Source organism: Pantherophis guttatus, chromosome 2, assembly GCF_059756535.1.
Source record: "Pantherophis guttatus breed Tessera chromosome 2, ASM5975653v1, whole genome shotgun sequence".
Lineage (NCBI taxonomy): Eukaryota > Metazoa > Chordata > Lepidosauria > Squamata > Colubridae > Pantherophis > Pantherophis guttatus.
Window position 1 is genome coordinate 137,971,169 of NC_142064.1, and position 23,042 is coordinate 137,994,210.

The window sequence follows — 23,042 nt, forward strand, 5'->3', positions numbered from 1 at the left end:
TAATGTTGAACTTCCAGTTTTGGCAGTATAATTGATTAATTAATAGTCTTAAAATTGAAAGTCACTATTTCTGGTTACAGCCGGCTTTTTCTGCTTTTTATTTAGTGGAATGGCTTTGTGGAAACAGCAATAACAATTTATGAAAGAGTTTGATGATGCCCCAATATTTTTAATGGGCCTAGCTCTTAGCAGTGTCTGTAGTGGGACATTTTTTGTCAATCAGAGAAATGTACGTGTCAAGCCAGATTGTTCACTTGCTACGTGGGCTGCCCAAGAACAAAAGCCTTCATGTATGTGCTCCTCAGAAGGCATTAGAAGGAAAGCTGTTGAAGAGGTAAGCGATAAAAAGAGACATGAACAAACACGAGTTCAAGGATGCTGAGAAGTTTCCGCAAGGAAGCTGAAAGTCAGCTGGAAGTAGGAAAGAAATTGTCAGCAATGTTTGTGAAATTATTTATTAAGAAACTAGCATTTTATAATTTGGCTGAGTTCTAGAAAGCACTGATTACTATTTCTACTTAATGGGGGAAAGTAGCTTTATCTTGTCAAAGGTTTTCAGAAGTTTGACTCGATGTAGTGGGATGTAACTCACATAGTCTATTGGTGCCTCAGGTGTAGACAAAGAGTATCAATCTGAAGAATTATATGCAAAATACTCTTGTTGTTAAGGGATGCATTTTTCCATGCAGAAGGCTCTGTGTTAGATCCCTGACCCCTGTAGCAAAGGCTGGCAAATACTGCAGTCTTGAAACCTTGAGAGTTGCTGCCAGGCAAGGCAGACGTGTTGTGTTGGGTTATTTGTGGAGGGCAGCAGCTTCGTATGTTCAATGTCTTTCATTAAATCATCATCAGAGCCCTTTCACTGTCACTGTGGCTTATTTCTGTGCTATGATTAGATAAAATCAGATCTACTTAAGAAGCAATCAGTTTTAACAAGTCTCCAACTTGATGGCATAAGCTTAGTAGGTAGGACAGATGGTCCTACCAAACTATATTTCCTGAGGTAAAAGGTGTTCTGTAACTCCATAGGTGGTTTGACTGTATTTTTAATCTGTTTTTCAATCCATTAAAGCAATATGTGGATTCTTTGGTTTGATTCAGGGTGTGGTGTGAACCAGGCACTCACATTTGTTGATTTCATCAAACATATACTACCTTCCCCCTAACAGCTCCAGACAGTTTGCCAAAATACTATAAAAACAATTGTCCAAATATTTCCGTTCTCTAGATTTTTGGATTACAATTCATAGGAAGTCTGACCATTGACCATACTAGATGAGATGTGGAGTCCTTGGGTCTTTCCGAGTTTGATTGTTTGCTCGCAGATGTTTCACTACCTAACAAAGTAATATATTCAGTGCTAGAAGGGAGTGGGAGTCACTCTGTATCAAGCTCAGACAGCATCAGGACTCCACAGTTCAATCCTGAGCTAATATAGTCTCTTCTATTTATGCTCTTCTATTTAGATGTGATTTGTAGAATTCCAAAACATATAAAAGGCACCATATGATACAGAAATATGAGTAAGTTGGTGCAAAGTATGGTAGAGGAAAATGGGCTAATGATGAGAAAATACCTATTAATGAATATTAGCCAGTATTTAAAAGTTAAGGTTTTCCCAACATTATCTCTTCGTTTTAGCTTGTTTTGTAATTAAGATTGTAGGAAACTTGTTCATGCCCCAGGTGTGGCATTAAGCTGAATATGAAGATGGGGTTGGGTTACAACCGCTAAGCAGAGATGCAATGTTATTTCTAGCACCAAGTTTGGAGAGGGGAAAAAAAACCCAATCCAAGTATTACCCTCCTGAGATGATTGGACTGTGAAAATAGAAGTGATCAAAACTGACAGGAGACTGTTAATAAACGTTGAGCCTCCCCTAGATCAGCTCTAACTGTTGACTTTCTGGAAGTAAGTCCGGTATTTGCTGGGGCTAAAGCCAGGGTGAGAAAACTGTTGCAGTACAGTACAATTGTTAGCTTCCCTGATACTGAGGTTGCATTAATGGTGCTGCTACTGCTTAAAGGGGAGGCCATCTGCTAATCTCATTCTTTCCTCAAGTGCCCTCCTTTGGATTTCTAGATCCAGACTAAACATTTTAACAGAAATCTAGTAATCCAAATGCATATTTGGGAATAACAACCAATGGGAATGCTAACAGGGTATATTAAAAAATGAAAACTTGAGTGGTAAGAATTTAAATCATGAAAGATGCTCAAGGGGTTCCAAACTGAACTGAATTTGGGTGCTTGATTGTGATTGCCACTGGCCCATCTTAAATTATTGAGTCAGTGCTGTACATTTCTTCGTGTAGCAGTAAACAGTTACTGGTTTTTATTTTTTGTGACTGTATTATATCATGGGTACTTGATGCTTATACATTTCAAGATTATTGTTGTACGCTGCTGAGAATTCCTTGATGGTGATAGTTCAGAAATCCAGTACTGTATTTTCAAATCTTTTTCAAGGGGGGTGGGACTGTGATGGAGTTAGGTGGGACAAAGTATGCTAAAGGTGCATTATAGAGCATGGAGGATTATTAGTGTAGAACTAATGTTTAACATGCTACTTCTTTCTCTTTACAGAACTCATCATGTATCATTTTTGCTGCCAGACATGCTAGTGCTTCTAGTGTAAGTTTTGGGGTTTTTTCATTTCTTGTAGGATGTACAAAATCTGTTGGTTGTGTCAGTCCTGGAAGCCATCTTTTACTTTGGATCTTCAGGACTGCCAGGGATTCGGGTTAATGTTAGGGGTTCCAAGTAACACCCCCAATGAAAGAAGACTCCGAGGCTAGAAGTTCCTCTAAGTTCCATTTTATTAGAGATGTCATATTGGCACATCTGGGAAAACCTGAATCTGAAAGCTTCCAGGTTTTCCCCATCCAAAAGAAAGTCCAGGTCCCTGCCCCAGGATCCATATGTCCCTCACATGGTCAAATCAATGCACCATCCCAATTGGAGATGCCTCCCAGTCACACCACTCCAGGTGCAGGGCAAAATGTCCTTGGCTCTCAAAGAAAAGAATATTATGGATAGATATCACTTCACTCTATACAATCCCCCCTCCCAGTTTCCCACAGCACTACAGGTTGACTATTTGAGTCTTGACTATACCCAAGATTACTCTAGGTTGCTGACTGCATTATGGGCACCAGACACATACTTGGTGTCAGTATATATTCTTTTCAAATTCAATAGTTCCTTCGCATTGTCAATAAATTTCAAGAGATAGAGGAATAATTTGCAAAACCATAACATGTTTCACCATTTATGTTTATGATGAGAATTCATAGTAGAACCATAAATACAGTGTTGTAGTTACTGGAGAAGGAAGAAGTGATAGTTTCTCATGTTGCTTTTTAAGTTAGGAAGACTTCAGAAGCATTCCCATAGTTAGGGAAGAATGTAGTTTTGTTTATAAAGTTTTGTATTTCCACTGAAATTCTATATCAATGGTTTTAAAATATGATATCATTCATAGTGCATGCCTTTTTAATTTGCATGCAAGAAAACCAATGGAAAAAGAAAAAAGGATCAGAATACTTATAACTGTGAATAGAAAATAGTCTCCAATCTCATCTCATTCTTTTGTGCTCAGATGAAACAAGATGATAGGTGAAAATGGTACCAAATCATTAAATCTTTAAAAAAATTAAATGAAGATTTTTGAAGTCACCTTTATCAGTAAGATTATGAAACCACTAGATTAAAGCATAGGCAATTCGGTAGAACAACAAAATTGTAAATGTGAAAAATTTGAAAATGTGATCTGAAGGGGGAAAAAGGGTATAGAAATAACAAAAAGGGGGTTGTGGAATCTACCGAGTGAATGTCATGGTATTAAGACAAAGCTTTTTTTTGTGCAGATTGCATGCAGGACTACTGTAAAATAGGTATAAAACAAATATGAGCAATATTTTATTTCATAACGTCAACTTCTTTTTCTCTCATGTACCACTTTTCTAGATTGGCTTTCTACCATTAACAATAGTTGATTTTTGATGTATAACATTAGACATTATTTTATTTTCAGAACCTGAAAGATGTTCTTGCTAATATGATACCCAAAGAACAAGCAAGACTTAAAAGCTTCAGACAACAACATGGCAATACTGTCATTGGACAAATCACTGTAGATATGGTAAGTTGCATATGTAAGTAAGAATGGAGAATACAACAATGTGCAATTAGTCTGGCTCCTGTACTCTGCAGGAAATGAAATTGTTATGATGGTACGTTGCTAGACACATACGCTGTGTTCCAGACATTAGTATCGGGTCTGGATAAAAAAAAAACAGAAAATGTTTTGAGTGTATGGGGAAAAAAGGAATAAGATTCAGATCCAACTATAGATTACATAAGAGCTCCAGATTCAGCTTGAGTGTCTCTAGTGAAAAGCTGGCAAGAATCAGGACTAGAATTAACCTCTCTGTGGGATCCTGGAGAACTGCTTAGTATTTGTTTCTCATTGGTCTGGCAACAACTCTTGTTCTTGTCTCCTAGAATAGAGTGAGGTTCTTGACTTAGAACCTGCTGCTGGTGGTGAATTGATTTTAATTAAGGATGTGTCCACCTCTTTCTTCAGAGATAAAAAAACAAAAGATTTTATTTTGAACAGAAAATTATATCAAGCAGTTCAGAATCTGCAACCTGCGTACATTTGACAGATTAAAGCCATTGCTTAATATATCTTCCTTGATTTACTTTACTTACTTTACTTTACTTTACTTTTATTTAATTTGTATACCGCCCTTCTCCCGAAGGACTCAGGGCGGTGAACAGCCAACAATAAAATACATACATACAAAATTTAAAAAACAGAAATAAAATCGAATTAAATAATTTGGCCCAGACAGATTAAAACCCCAATCAATTTAAAACAGATTTAAACTTTGAAAATTAAAAGATATTTAAAATATTAAAATATTAAAATTGTTTAAAAAAGAGGGAGAAAGTTAGGCCAGGCCCGCCTGGTGAAATAAAAAGGTCTTTAGAGCTCGGCGGAAGGTGCGCAGATCCGGGATCCTCCGTATCTCCGGGGGGAGCTCGTGTAGGTGCCCCCACAGAGAAGGCTCTCCCCCTGGGGGCCGCCAGTCGACATTGTTTGGCCGACAGCACCCGGAGGAGCCCCTCTCTATGAGAGCGTACCGGCCGGTGGGAGGCTATTGGTGGTAGTAGGCGGTCCCGCAAGTACCCAGGTCCTGAGCCATTTATTCTGAAACGTGCATTATTTTGGTAATATGCATCTGCTTATCAGGGAGGTAACTGCCACTACCCAACCTTCAATCCCTGGAAATCTTAGTCACCTCTCTGTCTTTTAAAGCTTCTATTCACATGTGTACCGATACTTTCCACCATATATCTACAGTTCTAAATGTCTGCATGCTCATAGCTAGGACATACTGATAATAAATTAGAAGCTGAGTACCACCTTACATCACAGATATTGGTTGTGGTAACTGTTTCAGCTTTGGTTTTAATTTCCTGTTTTAGCTCAAGATTCAACCAGTAATAGCTGATTCTTCGTCATGTCTAAATACCAAATCTAATCTTGTTTTCCTAACCCATGAGTTCCAATTTCCCGTAATATATAGCATTTTCTCCTTGTTGGATACACTCATGTGCATTCATTTTGGTGCATATCCTAGGCTTCTTTATCCACTAGGCCTGGGCCTTTTTTTTTTTTTTTTTTTTTTTTTTTAAATTTGATTTATATGCCGCCCTTCTCCGAAGACTCAGGGCGGCTTACAATGTGCTCAGCAATAGCCTTCATCCTTTTGTATATTTATACAAAGTCAGCTTATTGCCCCCACAACTGGGTCCTCATTTCACCTACCTTAGAAAGGATGGAAGGCTGAGTCAACCTTGAGCCTTTGGCGAGATTCGAACCCTGCAGAATTGCAGGCAGCTGGTCTTAATCAGCTTAATAACAGGGTGCCTTAAGCCCCTGTACTACCAAGGCCTTCAGATAAAGTTGCAATCCTAGGGGATTTACTGACTCTTCTATGCACAAAGTAGCTAGTTTTAATGATCTGTGTCTGGACCAAAGCACATGTATTTGTTCCAGGAAGAAGCAGTTTAGAGGATCAGGAAAAAAACTTAGGACATCAGCATTAGTGGCTAAGTAAATAGGGAAAGGAAGGCACTAAGAAGATTAGCAAGCAGGCTAGCACCCAGGCCGGGTGCAGGAGGGACATGAGAATGAGGTCCAAAAGTCTTTCCCTAATCATCTGGTAAGACACCTCCAGATTTTGTTTTGACCGAAGCCTGAAGCACTCATCGGTCACTCATGCCCTCGTCACTTCCCGCCTGGACTACTGCAATGCTCTCTACATGGGGCTCCCCTTGAGGAGCACCCGGAGGCTCCAGCTGGCCCAGAATGCGGCCGCACGGGTGGTTATGGGAACGACATGGCGCTCCCATGTGACCCCCCTCCTGCGCAAGCTGCACTGGCTCCCTGTGGTCTTCCGGGTGCACTTCAAGGTTTTGGTTACCACCTTTAGAGTGCTCCATGGCCTAGGACTGGGGTATCTACGAGACCGCCTTCTGCCACCAGTAGCCTCTCACCAACCAGTACGCTCCCATAGAGAGGGGCTTCTTAGGGTGCTGTTGGTCAAACTGTGTCGACTGGCGGCCCCCAGGGGAAGAGCCTTCTCTGTGGGAGCACCTGCCATCTGGAACAAGCTCCCCCCGGAGGTACGGAGGATTACAGACCTGCGCGCTTTCCGCCATGCCCTCAAAACATTCCTATTTCAGCAGGCCGGCCTGGCCTAACCTTTTTAAACTGTTTTTAAATTTTTTAAATTTTAAATTTGTCTTATAAATTTGGGGTGTTTTTTCTGGGCCAAATTATTTAATTGTATTTTAATGGTTTTTTAACATTTGTATTATATGTATTTTATCTTTTGGCTGTTCACCGCCCTGAGTCCTTCGGGAGTAGGACGGTATACAAATTTAATAAATAAATAAATAAAGCAACCAAAATGTTCCCGGTTTTTGATCCTGTCAAACTGGAGCCCATTGGGAACTCTGCAGAACTTTGACACTCATGGCGGTCAAGGGGGAACATGTTTTCTGCATGATGCATTTTGCTAGCAGGCACCTAGTTTACTATTCCTCATCTCTAGACAGGCTTTTTCCTCATCTTGTCTCATTGCAAAAATCACTTTAGGTTGAGAAGAAGCAACAGCCTTCATTGTAAATGTCTGTGTAAGTTTCTGTGTTCATGTGGGCACAAGATAAAACTGATGAATTTCTCATACAAAAAATGAAAAGATAAATTGGTTTGATAGGATTATACTGGTAGATAGGAGGAATGATCTGGAGACAGGAAGCCATGATGAAAAACAGAGTAGTGTTTTATAGTTTTGCATTTTGTCTCTATTCTGTTTCTGTTTCTGTTTCTTGAAAATTGTTCATATATGACTGATTATTGATTAGCTTGTCTTTTCTGAGCTTTTTCTTTTTCTGAAGTAGGTCCTTTATTGTGCTTTGTGGAGAGAAGGGTGAGATTTGACATTTGGGACTCAGGTCCCAGTTCTGTCTTGATCAGCTTGTGTTTTTCCTGATTCAGTAAATGAATCAGTAAATTATGTCTTGAAGTTAAAAGAAAAATATATTTAAGAAAATGACTTTGAATCTTCTCTACATTCGTTTGACTTTTAGATTTTTTTTTTTTTCTGAGTTAGCATGGTTATCCTGCTCTGCAACTATTTTATGGGAGCCTTGGTGACATGCTGTCAAACTTCCAAAAGTTTACAATCCCAGGCCAAAGAGGAATAATTAGTTCTTGTAGCATTCCGCTTCCTCTCCCAAAAATACCATGGGAAGGAGAGGTACAAAAAAAGTGAGAATGTGGGGAACCAGCTAGAGAGGGCTCTAGAGGAAACATACTACAGTATCTGAATTCTTTCCAGTTAGGATTCAGGCCCAGTACTGGTCATTCTAGTACATGACTTTTGCTGTTACTTTGATGGGTGGAGTGCCTCTCATCTAATCCTATTAGATCTTTTCACAGCATTCAGTATCACCATCAAACACATCTTGTTTGGCCCATATATAACAGTTGAGGATATGATTTTGACAATTCCCCTCCTCTCTGAATAGACAATTCTAGTCAGTGATGCTAGGGGAGAAAATGCTCCAGCCCTTGGGTCTTCCAGTATGATATCCCACAAGGCTCAAGCCTTTCCTCTATGCTATTTAACGTCTTCATAACATTGCTGGAAGTGGACATCTGGTGCTGTGATGCCATTAGTATGCTGAAGCCACACATCATCATCTCAGATTATGCCAGGGATATTATAGAAATCTTGATTCGATGACTGGAATCTGTGAGGAACTGAATGGGAGCTTCAATTATGCCTCTCCAAGACGGAGTTGCTGTTTGCCCATAAACATTAGAGCACAAAGCCAAGATTACTCTGGAGGGGGGTGGGTCATGCTTGTGAAGGAGGTGGTCTTTGACTAGGGAAGCCAACTGGATTTCTGATTTCTGATTAAGCAGCAGGTGGAAGCAATAGTTAGGGGAGCTTTCACCCAATTTATGCACCACTTAACAATCCTACTTAGATCAGGGGAGGGTATCTTACACTTTGATTGCTACTCAGTTGGAATACTTTTAATACGGACTATGTGGAGCTGCCTTTGGAAATGACCCAGAAGTGCAGCTGATACAAAACATAGTGACAAGAATGCCCGTGGGAGAATCTCATAAATCTACGGTAACAGCCTGGTAACTGACTAGGTGGCTCAGTGGCTAAGGCACTGAGCTTGTCAATCAGAAAGGTCAGCAGTTCGACAGTTCGAATCCCTAGTACAGGTCTCCTGCGTGAGCAGAGGGTTGGACTAGATGACCTCCAAGGTCCCTTCCAACTCTGTTACTGTTACAACATTGCAATAAAGTTGACATACCAGTATGCTCCCAGGCTCAATTACATCAGGCAGCAGGTTGGTAGAAGAGAATTTGTCCATGTGGAACAGTAGTGTACAGAAGGTCTTCTAAAAGTCCCTCTTTCCTACAAGGTGCATGAGGTATGAACAAGATACAAGACCATCTCGATAGTAACCCCCATTTTGTGTATTGCAAGGTTTTGTATTCCCTACCTCCATAAATACATGTAGCCCCTACACCCTTTGCTGTTCAAAAGAAAATGGTAAGTCTCCTTTAGCTTAAGCTGAATGGGGGATGCCAAGATATCTTCATGTTTTCCTGATATTTGTTGTTTTAATTTGAATCTATTTTGCCTTGGGTGATTAAGAAAGCTCAGAAATACTGACAGATAAAAGAAATAAATGCTGACATTACTGCCTCAAAGTCTAGTTTTTCTTGTGCAGCTTTCCTCAAGCCAGTCCATGCTAATGAGAGTTATATCTCCTATTATTCACTCCAAGCACATTCATGATGGTTTGGCTTAAAGAAAGTTGTAGTTGAAAACATCCAGAGAGTACCAGTTTGAGAAAGTTATTGATGGAAACCTTTGGGATAGGTTAAGGAAATTTCATTTCTGGCATTGTGCACAGTAATTGATGTAAAAGTTTAACTTGTCAGGAAAAGCCTAGTCATGATTAAGCAATGCAGCAATATCTCTGTTTTTATTTGTAACCCAGTTCTTTCTCAAGCGTGGAGCAGCCAAAGCAGTTTTCTTGATTTCTACTAACTTTTTAGGCTGCGCTGAGCCTCATTTTCTTTCTGAATTACAATTCATCTCATTAATTGCTTTTAAATTGATGTCCTATGTAATCTAGTACAAACTGGATGTGAAAAACTATAGTAGGCTTTCTGAGTGCCAGCTGGAAAGCTAGCCTTGATTTTTTGTTAAAAAGTGCTGTTCTATTTGACCTGATTCAAGCTGTAGACAAAAAGTGGATAGAAAGGGAAAGAATTAAGAGAAATAGGAAGCAAGAGACACTGCTAAAACTTATTGTTGTGTTTCAGATAGCTAAAAGTGATGGAAAATAAAAAGTGAAATATATGCAAAAGTATATCAACAAGCTAACTACAAATGTGTCTTAAAAATGACCTCAGACCCAATTTCTGTCAAATACTGTCCAGTCATATTTGTGGAGACAGACACAATCAAACAAGAGAGTAATTTTTCTGACTTCTGCATTTGGGTCGGCTAGAGGATTAAGGTGAAGGCATTTTTTTTTTCTTTGTTTTAAGTAACTCTCTTTTTTCTCCAGGTCTACGGTGGCATGAGAGGTATGAAAGGACTAATATACGAGACCTCTGTCTTGGATCCTGATGAGGTAAGGAGGGCAGAATTGGCGACATTACTTTTGTAATTAGCTCTTAGTGTCTCATTTGAAATGTGGTTTCTTATCCTGCTTCTGGGATTGGTTTTTAGGGCATTCGTTTCCGTGGCTACAGCATTCCTGAGTGCCAGAAGCTGCTACCCAAAGCCCCCGGAGGTGCAGAGCCCCTTCCTGAAGGGCTCTTTTGGTTACTGGTGACAGGAGAGATTCCTTCCCAAGACCAGGTAATAATAAGTCATGGCAAAGATTTCTGGGAGACTATCATGTTCATCCCATTTAAAGTGACTTGCAAAGTGATTGTGCAACCTTTTTTATGTCTAGAGAACTTCTGGGGAAAACAGTAAGAGCTCTATTGTAATGACGAGAACAGCCAAGACCACGGAAGGCTGGTATTAGATAGCACCTTTCCTCCTAGCTATAGATGTGTAATGGGTGAAATGCTACCGGTTCGGATTGGTTCGGGCGAACCGGTAGTAAAAAATGCTACCGGTTTGGGCGAACCGGTATTTCCGATGATCAGCTGTGACATGCGATTTATATTAGCTAGAATCATTGGATTTCCTGCTTTCTAGTGTGGCACAGTCTGTTCTATTTACCTTTGCAGACTTGGAAGGCTTCAAAATGTTCCTTTTTTAGCACTGCATTCGCGTGCAAAGTGTGCGCTCAGTAGCAGACTCACAGAACAGAACAGACTTCAGAGGATTTCACCGCTGATGTATAATGTTGTGGTTTTCTTTACTCAGGTGACTTGGGTGTCCCGAGAGTGGGCAAAGAGAGCAGCCCTGCCTTCCCATGTAGTGACTATGCTTGACAACTTCCCCACCAATCTTCATCCCATGTCACAACTCAGTGCTGCTGTCACAGCTCTCAACAGCGAGAGCACTTTTGCCCGCGCCTACTCTGAAGGAATTAGCCGGACCAAGTACTGGGAGGTAAGCCACAAGCAGCAAGCTTTCCACAAGTATTGGTAGAAGAGGTTATAGAAGAGACCTCAAGCTTGGCACTGTTATGAATGTATGTATCGGTACATACATCGGTCAGGATTTTCTTCACCATTGATTGAGCTATCTAGAATTAAAATCCAGAATTATATGTTGGAAATTGTATGCATGCATGTATAAATAGAAAATGCATACATGAATGGTCTTGGCTGTGCATAGAACAATTATAATTCACAGTGCACTCACTGTCTTGTACTTGTTTTTCCTCCAAGCTTCTTTTTAAGGCTGAAAATATAAGGCTATACCTGTTAAAATGTAGAAACTGGAGTAAACCTTTTGGTAGTTTTTGTTGTCAAAGTTTTATCGTGCTCTGCATAACTAACTAAAAGCACAACTAAAGTCACAGAAAAATCTGAAGATTGTTTCTGCAGAGTCTTTTTATTGCACCTGCCAATTGAGAACTTTCAATTCGATATATTTAAATGCTGCTAAATACAAATTTGATTCTAGGACTGATTTGCTAATGTTAAGTACTGTGTTGCTTAACTTTTCGAAATTTTGATAGGGATGTAAGCTTACCTCTGAATTAGCAATTGCAAAGGAAAGAAATCTAGCCAGTTAATTTTACTAAATTCTAAATGAGTTACTGCTATATTCTAACCATTCAGTTAGCCCAGTCATTAACTTTTCTCTCCTGAAGATCCTCCTGTTACTGCTCAGTCATTTCAGGTTCTTTGTGACCAAGTAGACAGAATTTCCCTAGGATTGTCCGATTAGCACATGGTAAATGACAAGAATCAGCTTAGCATATGACCTTGGTTCTCCAGCGCGCTGCTTGGAGAATCCAAAGTGTGGGTAATGTTCACGGTGAGTTTGTCAGAGACTGAGTGTGTATCACTTTAAATAATTGCTTCGATTCCGCCTCCTCTGCTCAACTGATGTCAGTTTAGTTCACTCAGTCGAGTGGAAGAGACTGATCTTCGGCTTGCTCTGGCAATTCTCATCGTTGTTTACCTACGCGTTGGATTTTCTACCCCATTCTTAGTTTCTACCCCTTTTTTTGTTTGATTTTTCTGGACTGTTTGCTTGGCTTGACTTTGGACTGACTGACATTTCACGAGAGGTGGTGAGTCCTCCCGGGCTTTGGCCTGCCTTGGAGGCCCGTTTATGGCCGGATTCCTTCTGGAACTCTATCCTCCATAAAGACATTGCTGTAAATTTCACCACCGCCTCCCACCTTTTTCTCTCTCCCTTCCGGCTCTCATTGACAAGAATCAGTTTAGCATATGACCTTGGTTCTCAATCTCTGGGGTCTGACTGTGTCTGTCCTGGTAATATGAGACCTTGAGCGTAATGACATGTGCTCTCACCTGACTTACACTGTGAGTGCTCGCCCTCTGAACTGAAGCAAGGAGACTTTGGTCTGGCTCTATAGATCTTTTGTCTGCCATGAGGTGTTGCTATCTGATTTGCAAATGACAGGGGGTGGGGAGATGGTGCTAAATTTGCTTTGGCTGCCCATTAACTGTAATCTTTCCAGCATACAGTTTGAAACTGAGGAGTCTGTTAGAAGAGAATACATTCTTTCCGAAGATAGCTTTGGTTCTGCCCTTGCCTTTGATGATGTCTTGTCTTCAAATGAGGTGAAGAATGAGATCCTGTGGACTTTCAGGATGCAATCAGTTTCCCTTCTTTGCCTTGTCATTCTCCAGTTTTCCACAGAGCAGGACTGTCAAACTCCCGGCCCACGGGCCGGATGCATCATGCACTGGCTACACCCACACCCAATTTAGCAAAGGGGGGGGGAGTCCCGATAGTCACGTGACGCCACCGTGATGACATGAGTTTGACACTCCTGCCATAGAGAAAGAGAGAGAGAGAGAGAGGGGGAGAGGGAGAGGGAGAGGGAGAGGGAGGGCGAGAGCGAGCCAAATATTCCTGCACCTCCTGCTTATAGAAAGCAGCTGTACGCAGGACAGAGCAGCCTGATTCAGCAGCTGCTTGGTCAGTGAAGAATTTCCTTCCCAGAGCATTCACTCTGCAAAAACAAAAGCAGTTGCTACAGAATATGAAATCAGTTCAGGTAGTCCTCGATTTACAACGGTTCATTTAGTGACTGTTTGAAGTTACAACAGCACTGAAGAAAGTGACTGATGACCGTTTTTCAAGCTTACGGCCGTTGCAGCATCCCCATGGTCATGCGATCAAAATTCAGACACTTGGCAACTGACTCATATTTCTGACGGTTGCAGTGCCCCTGGGGTCATGTGATCTCCTTTTGTGACCTTCTGAGAAGCAAAGTCAATGGGGAAGCCAGGTTCATTTAACAACCGTGTTACTAATTTAACACCTGCAATGATTCATTTAACAACTGTGGCAAGAAGGGTCATAAAAAAGAACAAAAGCCACTTAACAAATGTCTCACTTAGCAACAAAAAAAATTGGCTCAATTGTGGTCGTTAAATCGAGGACTACCTGTACGCCTAACTTCAACCTATGAAGGATAACGATAACATCACCATCCTTGCAGGAATGCCAACTGGAAGCCGAGCTCTCACAAGTCTTCCTCATCAGAGATAGATTAACCAAGAGAGAACCTGTAGGCTCATCTTTCAGCTATTTCTCATCATGGCTCCAAATTACTTGACTACTTCACATCTTCTGCAATTGTGGAGAAAATAATTATGTGGAGAAAGATATCAAGTAATCGGAACGTGGGCAGGTTTGGGTAGGGCTGTTTCTAAAATGCTCACTGGATGAATGGGCCAGTCAGATATGCTGGATTCGTTCCATTGATTGGAGGTTCCCCAACTTGTATGATGAAACATGCCCTGAAATGACTTCCTGTTCCTGCAGCTGGATTGGAAATTGATAGTTGGAGCCGTGCAACCCTTCCAATCTGAAGGCAAAAAGATACTCGAAATAAATGTAGTTATTCCTATAGCAGCTTTCTGCAGCTGTCTCCCTAGAATTGCCCGGGTGCCTTCTGCAGTTAAAGCATGATCCTCAGAAAGACAGATTTGTCTTAAGAGATGGTAACAGGTACCATGTGTACATTCTCACAGCATCTTTTTGCTTTCAATCCAAAGCAATGCACAAACGTAGTGATCATTGTGTAACTAAGAAAACACGACACTTTTCATTCTAAACAGCCAGTTCTGTTTCTTCCCCCTGTCCTGTTTTTATATTAGCAAACCCTTTATGATACATGATAATACAGGTAGTCCTCGATTTACAACAGTTTGTTTAGTGACCTTTTGAAGTTACAACGGGACTGAAAAAAGTGACTTGTGACCATTTTTTCACAGGACCATTATAGCAACCCTATGGTCATGTGATTTACATTCAGATGCTTGACAACTGACTCACATTTATGACGATTGCAGTGTCCCAAGGTTATGTGATCCCCTTTTTCGACCTTCTGACAAGCAAAGTCAATGGGGAAGCCAGATTCACTTAACCACGTTAGTATTTTAACAACTGCCGTGGTTCACTTAACAAATGTTGCAAGAAAAGTCGTAAAATGAGGCAAAACTCACTTAACAAATTTCTCACTTAGCAACATAAATTTTGGGTTCAATTGTGGTCGTACATTGAGGACTACCTGTATACATATTATCCATTTGGCAGTATCATCTGACGACCACCATTTTCAGTTCATTCGCTTACAGAATTCTCCATATTTTTGACAGAGCCTTTTTTAGGCAACCAGTACTGACAATTTGATTGTTAGTATAAATTATTACCGTATAAATTCTGTTGGCATTCCGTTTTGCCATGTCTTCAACTCCTGTCAATTGAGTCCTTGCAAAATATTTAAACCACATATTCATTGCGGACTGCATTATGATAGAAGTGGTGATGAGTTACTGTTTCAAAAGTGTTCTTTATCTAAATCTCTGTCAGAACACCCTTGGAAAAGCAAAGGTAGCTGGAATCTGATCCTAGATTTTGTTTTCTTTGATTTCTTAAATAATACCCTCCTGCCCACTTATCCTATGATTTCCATCCAACCTTTGAGTTGCCTTGACTGATCTGCTGCTTCCTTGTCAGTCCCCATGTCTGATAGAGCTTCTCTGAGCTGTTTACACACCTTTATGTGTCTGCTGTTTTCTGTCTTCCCTTGCCTTAAAGTAACTTTTTTCCCTCATGCCAGACCCCTTAGTTATCCTTCCTTTTCCAGTGTTATAGATCCCAGGAATGGCAATGTTCATTTTGCTTCCTGATCTAAGTATGCTTTGGCTTCGTGGTTGCCATAATGTCCTTCCCATGTTCCCTTCCCATATGATCAGATTTTGAATAGATTTGGACAGATTTATGTGTCCTTCTTGACCTGGCTGCGCCAGCATTGTGAACTCTTATCAGGGCAGCTGCTGTAAGGAGAGAGAGAGAGAATACCACAAATGGTTTTTCAGTTCTGGGTATGTCCTCCAATTTGCATTGAGCAGATGGGTTGTGCCAACCAGCAGAAGGCCAGGGAGGATTGGCACATTTATCCCACCAGACTACTGACTAATGCTGAGTAGGAATAAGCCCTGAAAGTCTAAATGGGGAATGTAAAACAAATCTGGGAGATGATGGGTAGCAGGGGTACTCACTGCTACCCTTTACTATAGGTGTTTCTTCTTTAGTCTTTACAAAGGGTCTTGGCAGTAGTATTTATTAGCAAACTCAGGCGCTTAAGCAAGTAAGAGACAAGAGCCTTCCAGCCCCTTAACGATAATCTTATAATGGTCTTACAATTCCAGCAGGGAAGACATGATTATTTGTTTCTTTAAAACATTTATATAGCTGTCCACCTTACAGCCAAATCTGGGCAGCTCCCAATCAAAAATTAAAAAACATATAAAAACATGATCACAGCCAGTTAAAACATAAAACATAAAAAACCATAAAAACCTTGAACCAAATTGTTCTAATGTGCCATCATCTAATCTTTTTCCAAAGCTTCGGGGGGCAAAACCAGGACATCAAATCTTTTTCCAAAGCTTGGGGGCGGGGGGGACCACTCTGTAAAGCCTTACATGAGGCATATTTCTTATACAAAGAACATCTTTAAAACTGCATATGCGCTAGCCTTAATTGAAACTTCTGCAGCGAGGGGGTCTGCTTAGCAGATCACATGCTGCTGGAAAATTAGCCTTGTAAACAAGTCCTCCTGATCGTCTTCGCTTCTTGTTTTGCCTTGTAGTTTATCTATGAAGACTCCATGGACTTGATTGCCAAGTTGCCTTGTATTGCTGCAAAGATCTATCGCAATCTCTACCGTGAAGGTAGCAGCATCGGCGCCATTGATCCCGCCTTAGACTGGTCATACAACTTCACCAACATGCTGGGCTACACTGACCCCCAGTTTATTGAACTTATGCGGCTCTACCTCACCATTCACAGGTAACCCGTGCCTATATGAAAGCCCTAGATTCTCTGGGTACATCTACTTCTACAGTTACAGGCTGAATTGACCAATGGAGAAAGATAGAGCTTGGGTGGCAGCTGGTTGATAATTGTCAAAAAAAAAAAAAAAAAAAAAAAAGCTGCAGGGAAGTGGGTGAAATCACCAACCAAAATTGCACAAAGAGGGCTACAGTTGCAGTTCTGGGTATTGCATGTGCTGTTAACAGGAGTAATCCAAATTCTTCCAGTGGCTACTTCCAGTGTGGCTAAATTTGGGAGTATCTGAGCAGATTTAAACGGTGGATGATAATACAGATAATCCTCACTTACTGCCTTGTTCAGTGACCAAAGTTATGAGGGCACTTAAAAAGTAGGTTTACAACCGGTCCTCAGTTTTGTGGCTCTTGCAGTGTCCCAGTGAAGCACCTCAGCTTCACAACCAGCGTACATTTACAACAGTCACAGCATCTCACAATCACGATTGCTATTTGTGACCTTCACAAGATAAGATAAGACAAGATAACCTTTATTGTCATTTTTTTTCCTGTGGGCACTCTGGCACACATTAAAAAGTTGGATTAGTCTAAATAAAGTCAACGGGTAAAACAGCAGGAAGTCACAAATTGATGCCTGTCTTAATGACCAGCTGTGATACGATTAACAACTACAGTAGAACTGTCGTAAGTCATATGATGCGGTTAACAACCGCATCACTTAGTGATGGAGTTGCCAGTCCCAATTGTGGTCAGTAAGTGAGGACTAACTATGGCTGGGTTCATATATTCTTGATATAGTTACTTAAGTATGGATTGTCAAGTAAGCCGTAGATGATTGGGTTCACTCATTTGCAGTTAGCCATAAATTTTGGTTTATAAACCACATTGACTGAGGAAGCCAAAATCCACAAAATAATCCACATTATGATATTGTGTGATGCTTGAAGCTGATCTGTGTTTCAGTGTCTTTGAGGACATTGTTAGTCAAAGGCATAATATTTTAACTGCCTGATTTCAACTGCAGCATAAGCTCCTGAGTTCAGTTCACTGCATAGTTTCACTCTTTAAAAGCTCTTAGGTTAGCAAGGACTTCTGGAAGCTGCAGTTGGTTTAGACTGCCAACAATATTGATCTAAATAAACTTGCTAAAGCTGCTGATGTTCATGAATAACTCCACCTAGTGGCAAAGAACATTTTTTTCAGCAGAAAATTGCCCAATTCAAATGTTTGAATATTATTGTACATTCGTATATGTCTGGTACAAACAACCATGATGAAAAAAAGTTGAAGTGTGCGATGGCACAAATGCTAGCTTTGCATTCTAGTCCTGACATCAGATGTGTGTATAGGTCATCTAGTTTTGCATCACGATTCATCTAATTTTTAAGCAGCTGTTATGGGATTTCTCTGCATACATGGCTCTTGGGAAGGTGAGATGCCATTATAGTTTTTCCTATAATTCCTAGTTAATTTTGTCAGACAGCCAGTAAGAGAAGGCTTGTGTCATGCTTCCTTTTAAAAACTAAAATCTGCAGTACTCTAGGATTGCAAAAAAGTGTCAAATATTAAACAGCATTAATATTGTAAAGGCCTTCACATAATTTAGAATTAAGGTAGACAATTTAGAGTCTTTATGCCAAATGCAAATTCAAGATTCCTCCAAAGGTTATCAGAAATAATGATTGTTAGTGTGATTTAAAATAAACAGCCCTGAGATGAGTTTAAATCCTACTGACTACATGGCACATGAGAAAGGGAAACATTCCAGGACTTTTACAGCCATGAGGGGAAAATCAACCTCCCAATCCCCCCTTTGAAGGGAAGGAGAGAACAAAAATATGCATTTTTTATTTTATTATTTTATTTTTATACCAACTTTTATTGAACTAAATCCACTTCGCTAATCTGCTTTACTATTTTAAGAACATAACATAATATGTATACTTTGGTTTATTAATACATTTACCATATGGGGTATATTTAATAGCTGTAAAATTCTAATTTAGTCTGATAGTCACTTTAAAGTGTTTTAAACATTTTCTTTTGGCACTTCTCTGGGCTTCTTCTGTTCTTGAAAGCCTCATCAAAAGAGATCCACTGACATCCAGATCAAAATTTAGCACTCGATAAGCCCTCAAGCAAATCAAACACTGAATTTTTTTAGGGCTGAAGATGGTAATGCCCACTTCCGGAACACAGGATAGTATTTGGCTGTTGTCTTGGAAAATTCTCCTGCAGTGCTAGTACTGTCAAATTCTGATATTCTCAATAAAAGACTTCCTATTATGAAATGCAGTCCTCGGGGGTAAGATGGCAATTAGGGCTGGAATTTCTGTCACTAACCATGAGAATTGACCAATGACTAAAAGCAGGCTTCAGTTCTCCACCTCAAATATTCTTCTTCGGGGGAAGATTTTGGTGAATATTTAATTTATTATACTTGGCCAAATGCATATGAAATTCTTTCCATTTCTGTTGATATAGCTGTAAACTGGTTTGCCCAATGCTGATCTCTCAATCTCAATCTCTCCCCACCCCGCCCTTCTCCTTTTGCAGTGACCATGAGGGTGGCAATGTCAGTGCTCACACTAGTCATCTTGTGGGCAGTGCTCTCTCTGACCCTTACCTAGCTTTTGCTGCAGCTATGAATGGCCTGGCTGGGCCTCTTCACGGTCTCGCAAATCAGGTAAGAGACATGTTGTCCAAAAGCCAACCTTGCATTGTGGGCAGAGCTTTTGAGGAGCTACTGCTTTTTCTTCTTCTCACAATGTCATCAAATCTCACTACCTTGATATAGGAAGTGCTGGTGTGGTTGACAAATTTACAGAAGGAACTGGGTGAGGCTGTATCTGATGAAAAACTGAGGGACTTCATTTGGAACACTTTGAACTCTGGCAGGGTAAGTGCTGACATCTCTGCATAATCTTCTTGTGTCATATCTGTCATTGGACGTTGGCAATCATGTTGGCAATCCTATTTTTGTCAACAGCCGTATGAAAAAGTGCTGCTGAATTTTGTCCAAACCCCAGTCCCTTAGGTTTTGAAGCCATGATGATGTTCTTCTGCCTGGACCTCGTTTGCCTTCAATCTTTCCCTGGAGGAAATGCATAATTCTCTGCATAATAGGCAAGCACAAAGAAAATTTATCTTTAATTCAGTGTCTGAGAGAATAATTGCCAGTGAGGTTGATTTAGATGTTAGAGGAGAAACATCATTTAGTGAAAGAATTCTTGCAGTGGTTAAATAATTGCAAATGGGAAAAACTCTTCTCTGCTTGAGACATTATTGGAGAGTTGTTAACAGTCAGAGTATACAAATTTGGGCAGAGCTGATCACTTCTAAACTAGTGCCCCGAGTTGCCCAGATGTGGTAACTCCCAGCATTCCTAGGCAGATGATAAATACAGACAAATAATCTGAACTTCTATTCTGCAAGGTATTTCTTTATCTGGCTGAATTGTTCAGGCAAATTCAACAGGGATACCACAAAAAGGTAGTGGTTGAGCTGGCAAATTAGGAGGCCATAGAGGGAAAACCAGAACTGTTTCTGTTAAGCATTTCGATAGAAAATTATACCAAAGAAATACAGTACCTTATATTGCATATATTGACAGCAGCACATATTGTATATGCGCAATATTGGAAGAAAGAAACAGTACCAACGGAAGAGGATTTAATTAAAAAAATCCTGGAATGTGCAGAGTTAGATAAATTAACTAAAGAAATTAAGGGGAAAGAAGAATCAAAGTATTATAAGGTCTGGAGTAGATGGTATGAATGGTTGAAAAATAAGGAAATAAGTTAAATGTATGAAGAAAGGAGGGGGAAAATATGTATGATCTTTTGTTAGTAAAGAAGAAATGATATAAAGTAAAAATGAATGTCAAGTAAGTTAATACTTAAATATCTGTAAATATTGATGTATAGAAAGAATAGACCGCTGTATATAGCTGAAAAGAAAATATTTTTTTTTTGTTGTGTTGCTTCTTGTTGTTTGTATATGTTTGATTTTAATGCTGTTTTAATGTGTTTAAAATAAAAAACTTTAAAAAAAAAAAAAAAGGCGGCCATAACTGAAAAACATTAATTTCCCAAGATAAAACAGTAGAAAATGGGTTATATATTAGAAACATTAAATTTTGCATAATTTGCCTTTGTAATTTAAAGGAGTGTACTCCCCATGTATTGTGCTTCCCATCTAGACAGATAAAAAGGCTTGGGATGATGACAGTGTGAAAGAAATAACTGGTGCCATGGTCAGCTTATCCTATGAGATCTTTTTCCCAGACACCAATTAGGAAATGAGAGCTGAAATATAATAAAATAGAAAAGATAGATATAGTGGCCTTGATTATGATATACATGTCCTAACAAACTGTGTTCTATGGTATGTTTTAAAATATGCTGTTAGGTCAAGAAAACAAAATTGCGGAAGTATCAGTGCTCCTAGTTTAAGGCATAGCTCGATTCAGACTTTGCACTAAATCATGGCTTGTTTTAATATGGTTTGTAGAAAACACCATAATAGCTATGTTTACACCAAGCAAACTGTTATGATTTAATTAGTCTATATTTTATTTATTTATTTATTGGTTCGATTTATATGCCGCCCTTCTCCAGAGACTCAGAGCGGCTTACAATTTATTCATTCCAATAGATATTTCAGTGACTCACCTCTGTGTTTCATGGCAGGCAGGCAGGCAATGGATGGACAGACAGACTAGCATTCTGTAAATGCCATCCTCAAAATTTTAGAATACCCCCAGGCCCTACAGGCATTCTTTAAAAAATATGGGTGGCAGCGTTTTGGTATTTCATTTAGAAATATGTTCACCTGCTGCTTCTCCTGCTGTTGATTGAAGTAGTTTGTTTGTTTGTTTGTTTATTTATTGGTTTGATTTATATGCCTCCCTTCTCTGGAGACTCAGGGCGGCTTACAATGCTTTTAAGCAATAGCCTTCATACTTTTGTATATACCTGCTTAGCAGGGCTTTCGGCCCCCCCTAAGTGGTGTTCTTTTATATACAAAGTCAGCTTATTGCCCCCACAATCCGGGTGCTCATTTTACCTACCTCGGAAGGATGGAAGGCTGAGTCAACCTTGAGCCTGGTGAGATTTGAATTCGCAATAATTGCAGGCAGCTGGCAGCTAAATGCTACTTAACAGTACTTTAGTCCGCTGCACCACCAAGGCTTCTTTACACTCAGTCATAAGAACCATTGTAAGGTAAAGTTTTGAGGTATGATGTCATAGAAAGATAGGTTTATCCTTTCTAAAGCAAAGAAAGTTGTGCTAGTAGTACTCTGGTCTTCTGGAGAGCTGTGATGGTTGGTGAACAGTCATTGGAAAGGAAGTATAAGAACCTGTTGTTCACAGCCTCCCCGCGTTGTTCTGTACTCTAAGCAATGTTCATATTGTAGGTGGTTCCTGGCTACGGACATGCTGTACTGCGGAAGACAGATCCCCGCTACACCTGCCAGAGAGAATTTGCTCTCAAGCATCTTCCCAAAGACCCTCTCTTCAAGCTAGTAGCCCAGTTATACAAGATTGTCCCTAATGTGCTTCTGGAGCAGGGAAAGGCCAAGAATCCTTGGCCCAATGTGGATGCACATAGTGGAGTCCTGCTACAGGTGAGTTGCTAGTTCTAATATCTTTCCTTCTTGCAGGATGGGGTGGAAGACTTGTACTCATGCATCCAGATTCAAACTGAAAGGAATGGTTATGCTGAATGAAATTGTGGTCACAAAGGATGATATACAGAGAATGTATTGCAGAAGGTGCTATGGTATTCCTGTATCCTAATAGTTTGGAGGAGCCTCTCAGGCACTATCTGATTAGTCAAAGAAAATTTGATCAAGAAACGTCAGCCAGTGTGAACTTACCCATAACTGAGGGAAATTGTGTATGTTATCAGACTGTCTCAGCATTTAGCTTCCTCTACCTATTTCGTTGCTCTTTTCCTCCTTAATGGCTAATTTTCAAACATTTGAAGATAAATAGTTTGAAGCTCCATAGCCTCCTGATTTCATGCCTGGTGCCTTAACCACTGCACCAAATGCTGACACAGAAATAATTCATGGAAGGGTTTTTTTGCAACATGAAAACGTGCAAGTCATTTTCTTCTTCGTAGGTTTAGATTGATATGCTAGGTTGTCCAATAAAATCAGACTATAATGAAGTAAAAATGACCGAAATCCTTTTCTGCTGAATTGCCAAAATCACTCTGAAGAGGGATGTGCTTGCATCTTTCATATTACATTCTTTCGAAAGGCAGGCTCACTTGAATTAGACATTTTTTTAGTGGGAACGAATGTTGTTTTGAGCAGGCATTAGGTATGAAAAGAATGAGGAGACTCTGAAAGACATGCAGCAGGACCAACATCCCAGCCAGCCTTAAGTTAATTAGGAAAAAAAACATACGAAATAATACCCTTCCCTCTTTGGGTTGTATGT

At 40.0% G+C, this 23,042-nt stretch overlaps 1 protein-coding gene across 1 annotated transcript in view; it reads left to right on the forward strand.

Annotated features, from left to right (window-relative positions):
* CS (citrate synthase) overlaps nt 1-23,042 on the forward strand; it is a 37,906-nt gene that overhangs the window by 13,370 nt on the left and 1,494 nt on the right. The window contains exons 2-10 of the mRNA XM_034412355.3: nt 2,586-2,633; nt 4,036-4,143; nt 10,188-10,253; nt 10,352-10,483; nt 11,003-11,191; nt 16,392-16,591; nt 19,147-19,276; nt 19,388-19,489; nt 22,010-22,219. Coding sequence (XP_034268246.2) covers nt 2,586-2,633; nt 4,036-4,143; nt 10,188-10,253; nt 10,352-10,483; nt 11,003-11,191; nt 16,392-16,591; nt 19,147-19,276; nt 19,388-19,489; nt 22,010-22,219 — 1,185 coding nt within the window. The remainder of the gene's footprint in view (nt 1-2,585; nt 2,634-4,035; nt 4,144-10,187; nt 10,254-10,351; nt 10,484-11,002; nt 11,192-16,391; nt 16,592-19,146; nt 19,277-19,387; nt 19,490-22,009; nt 22,220-23,042) is intronic.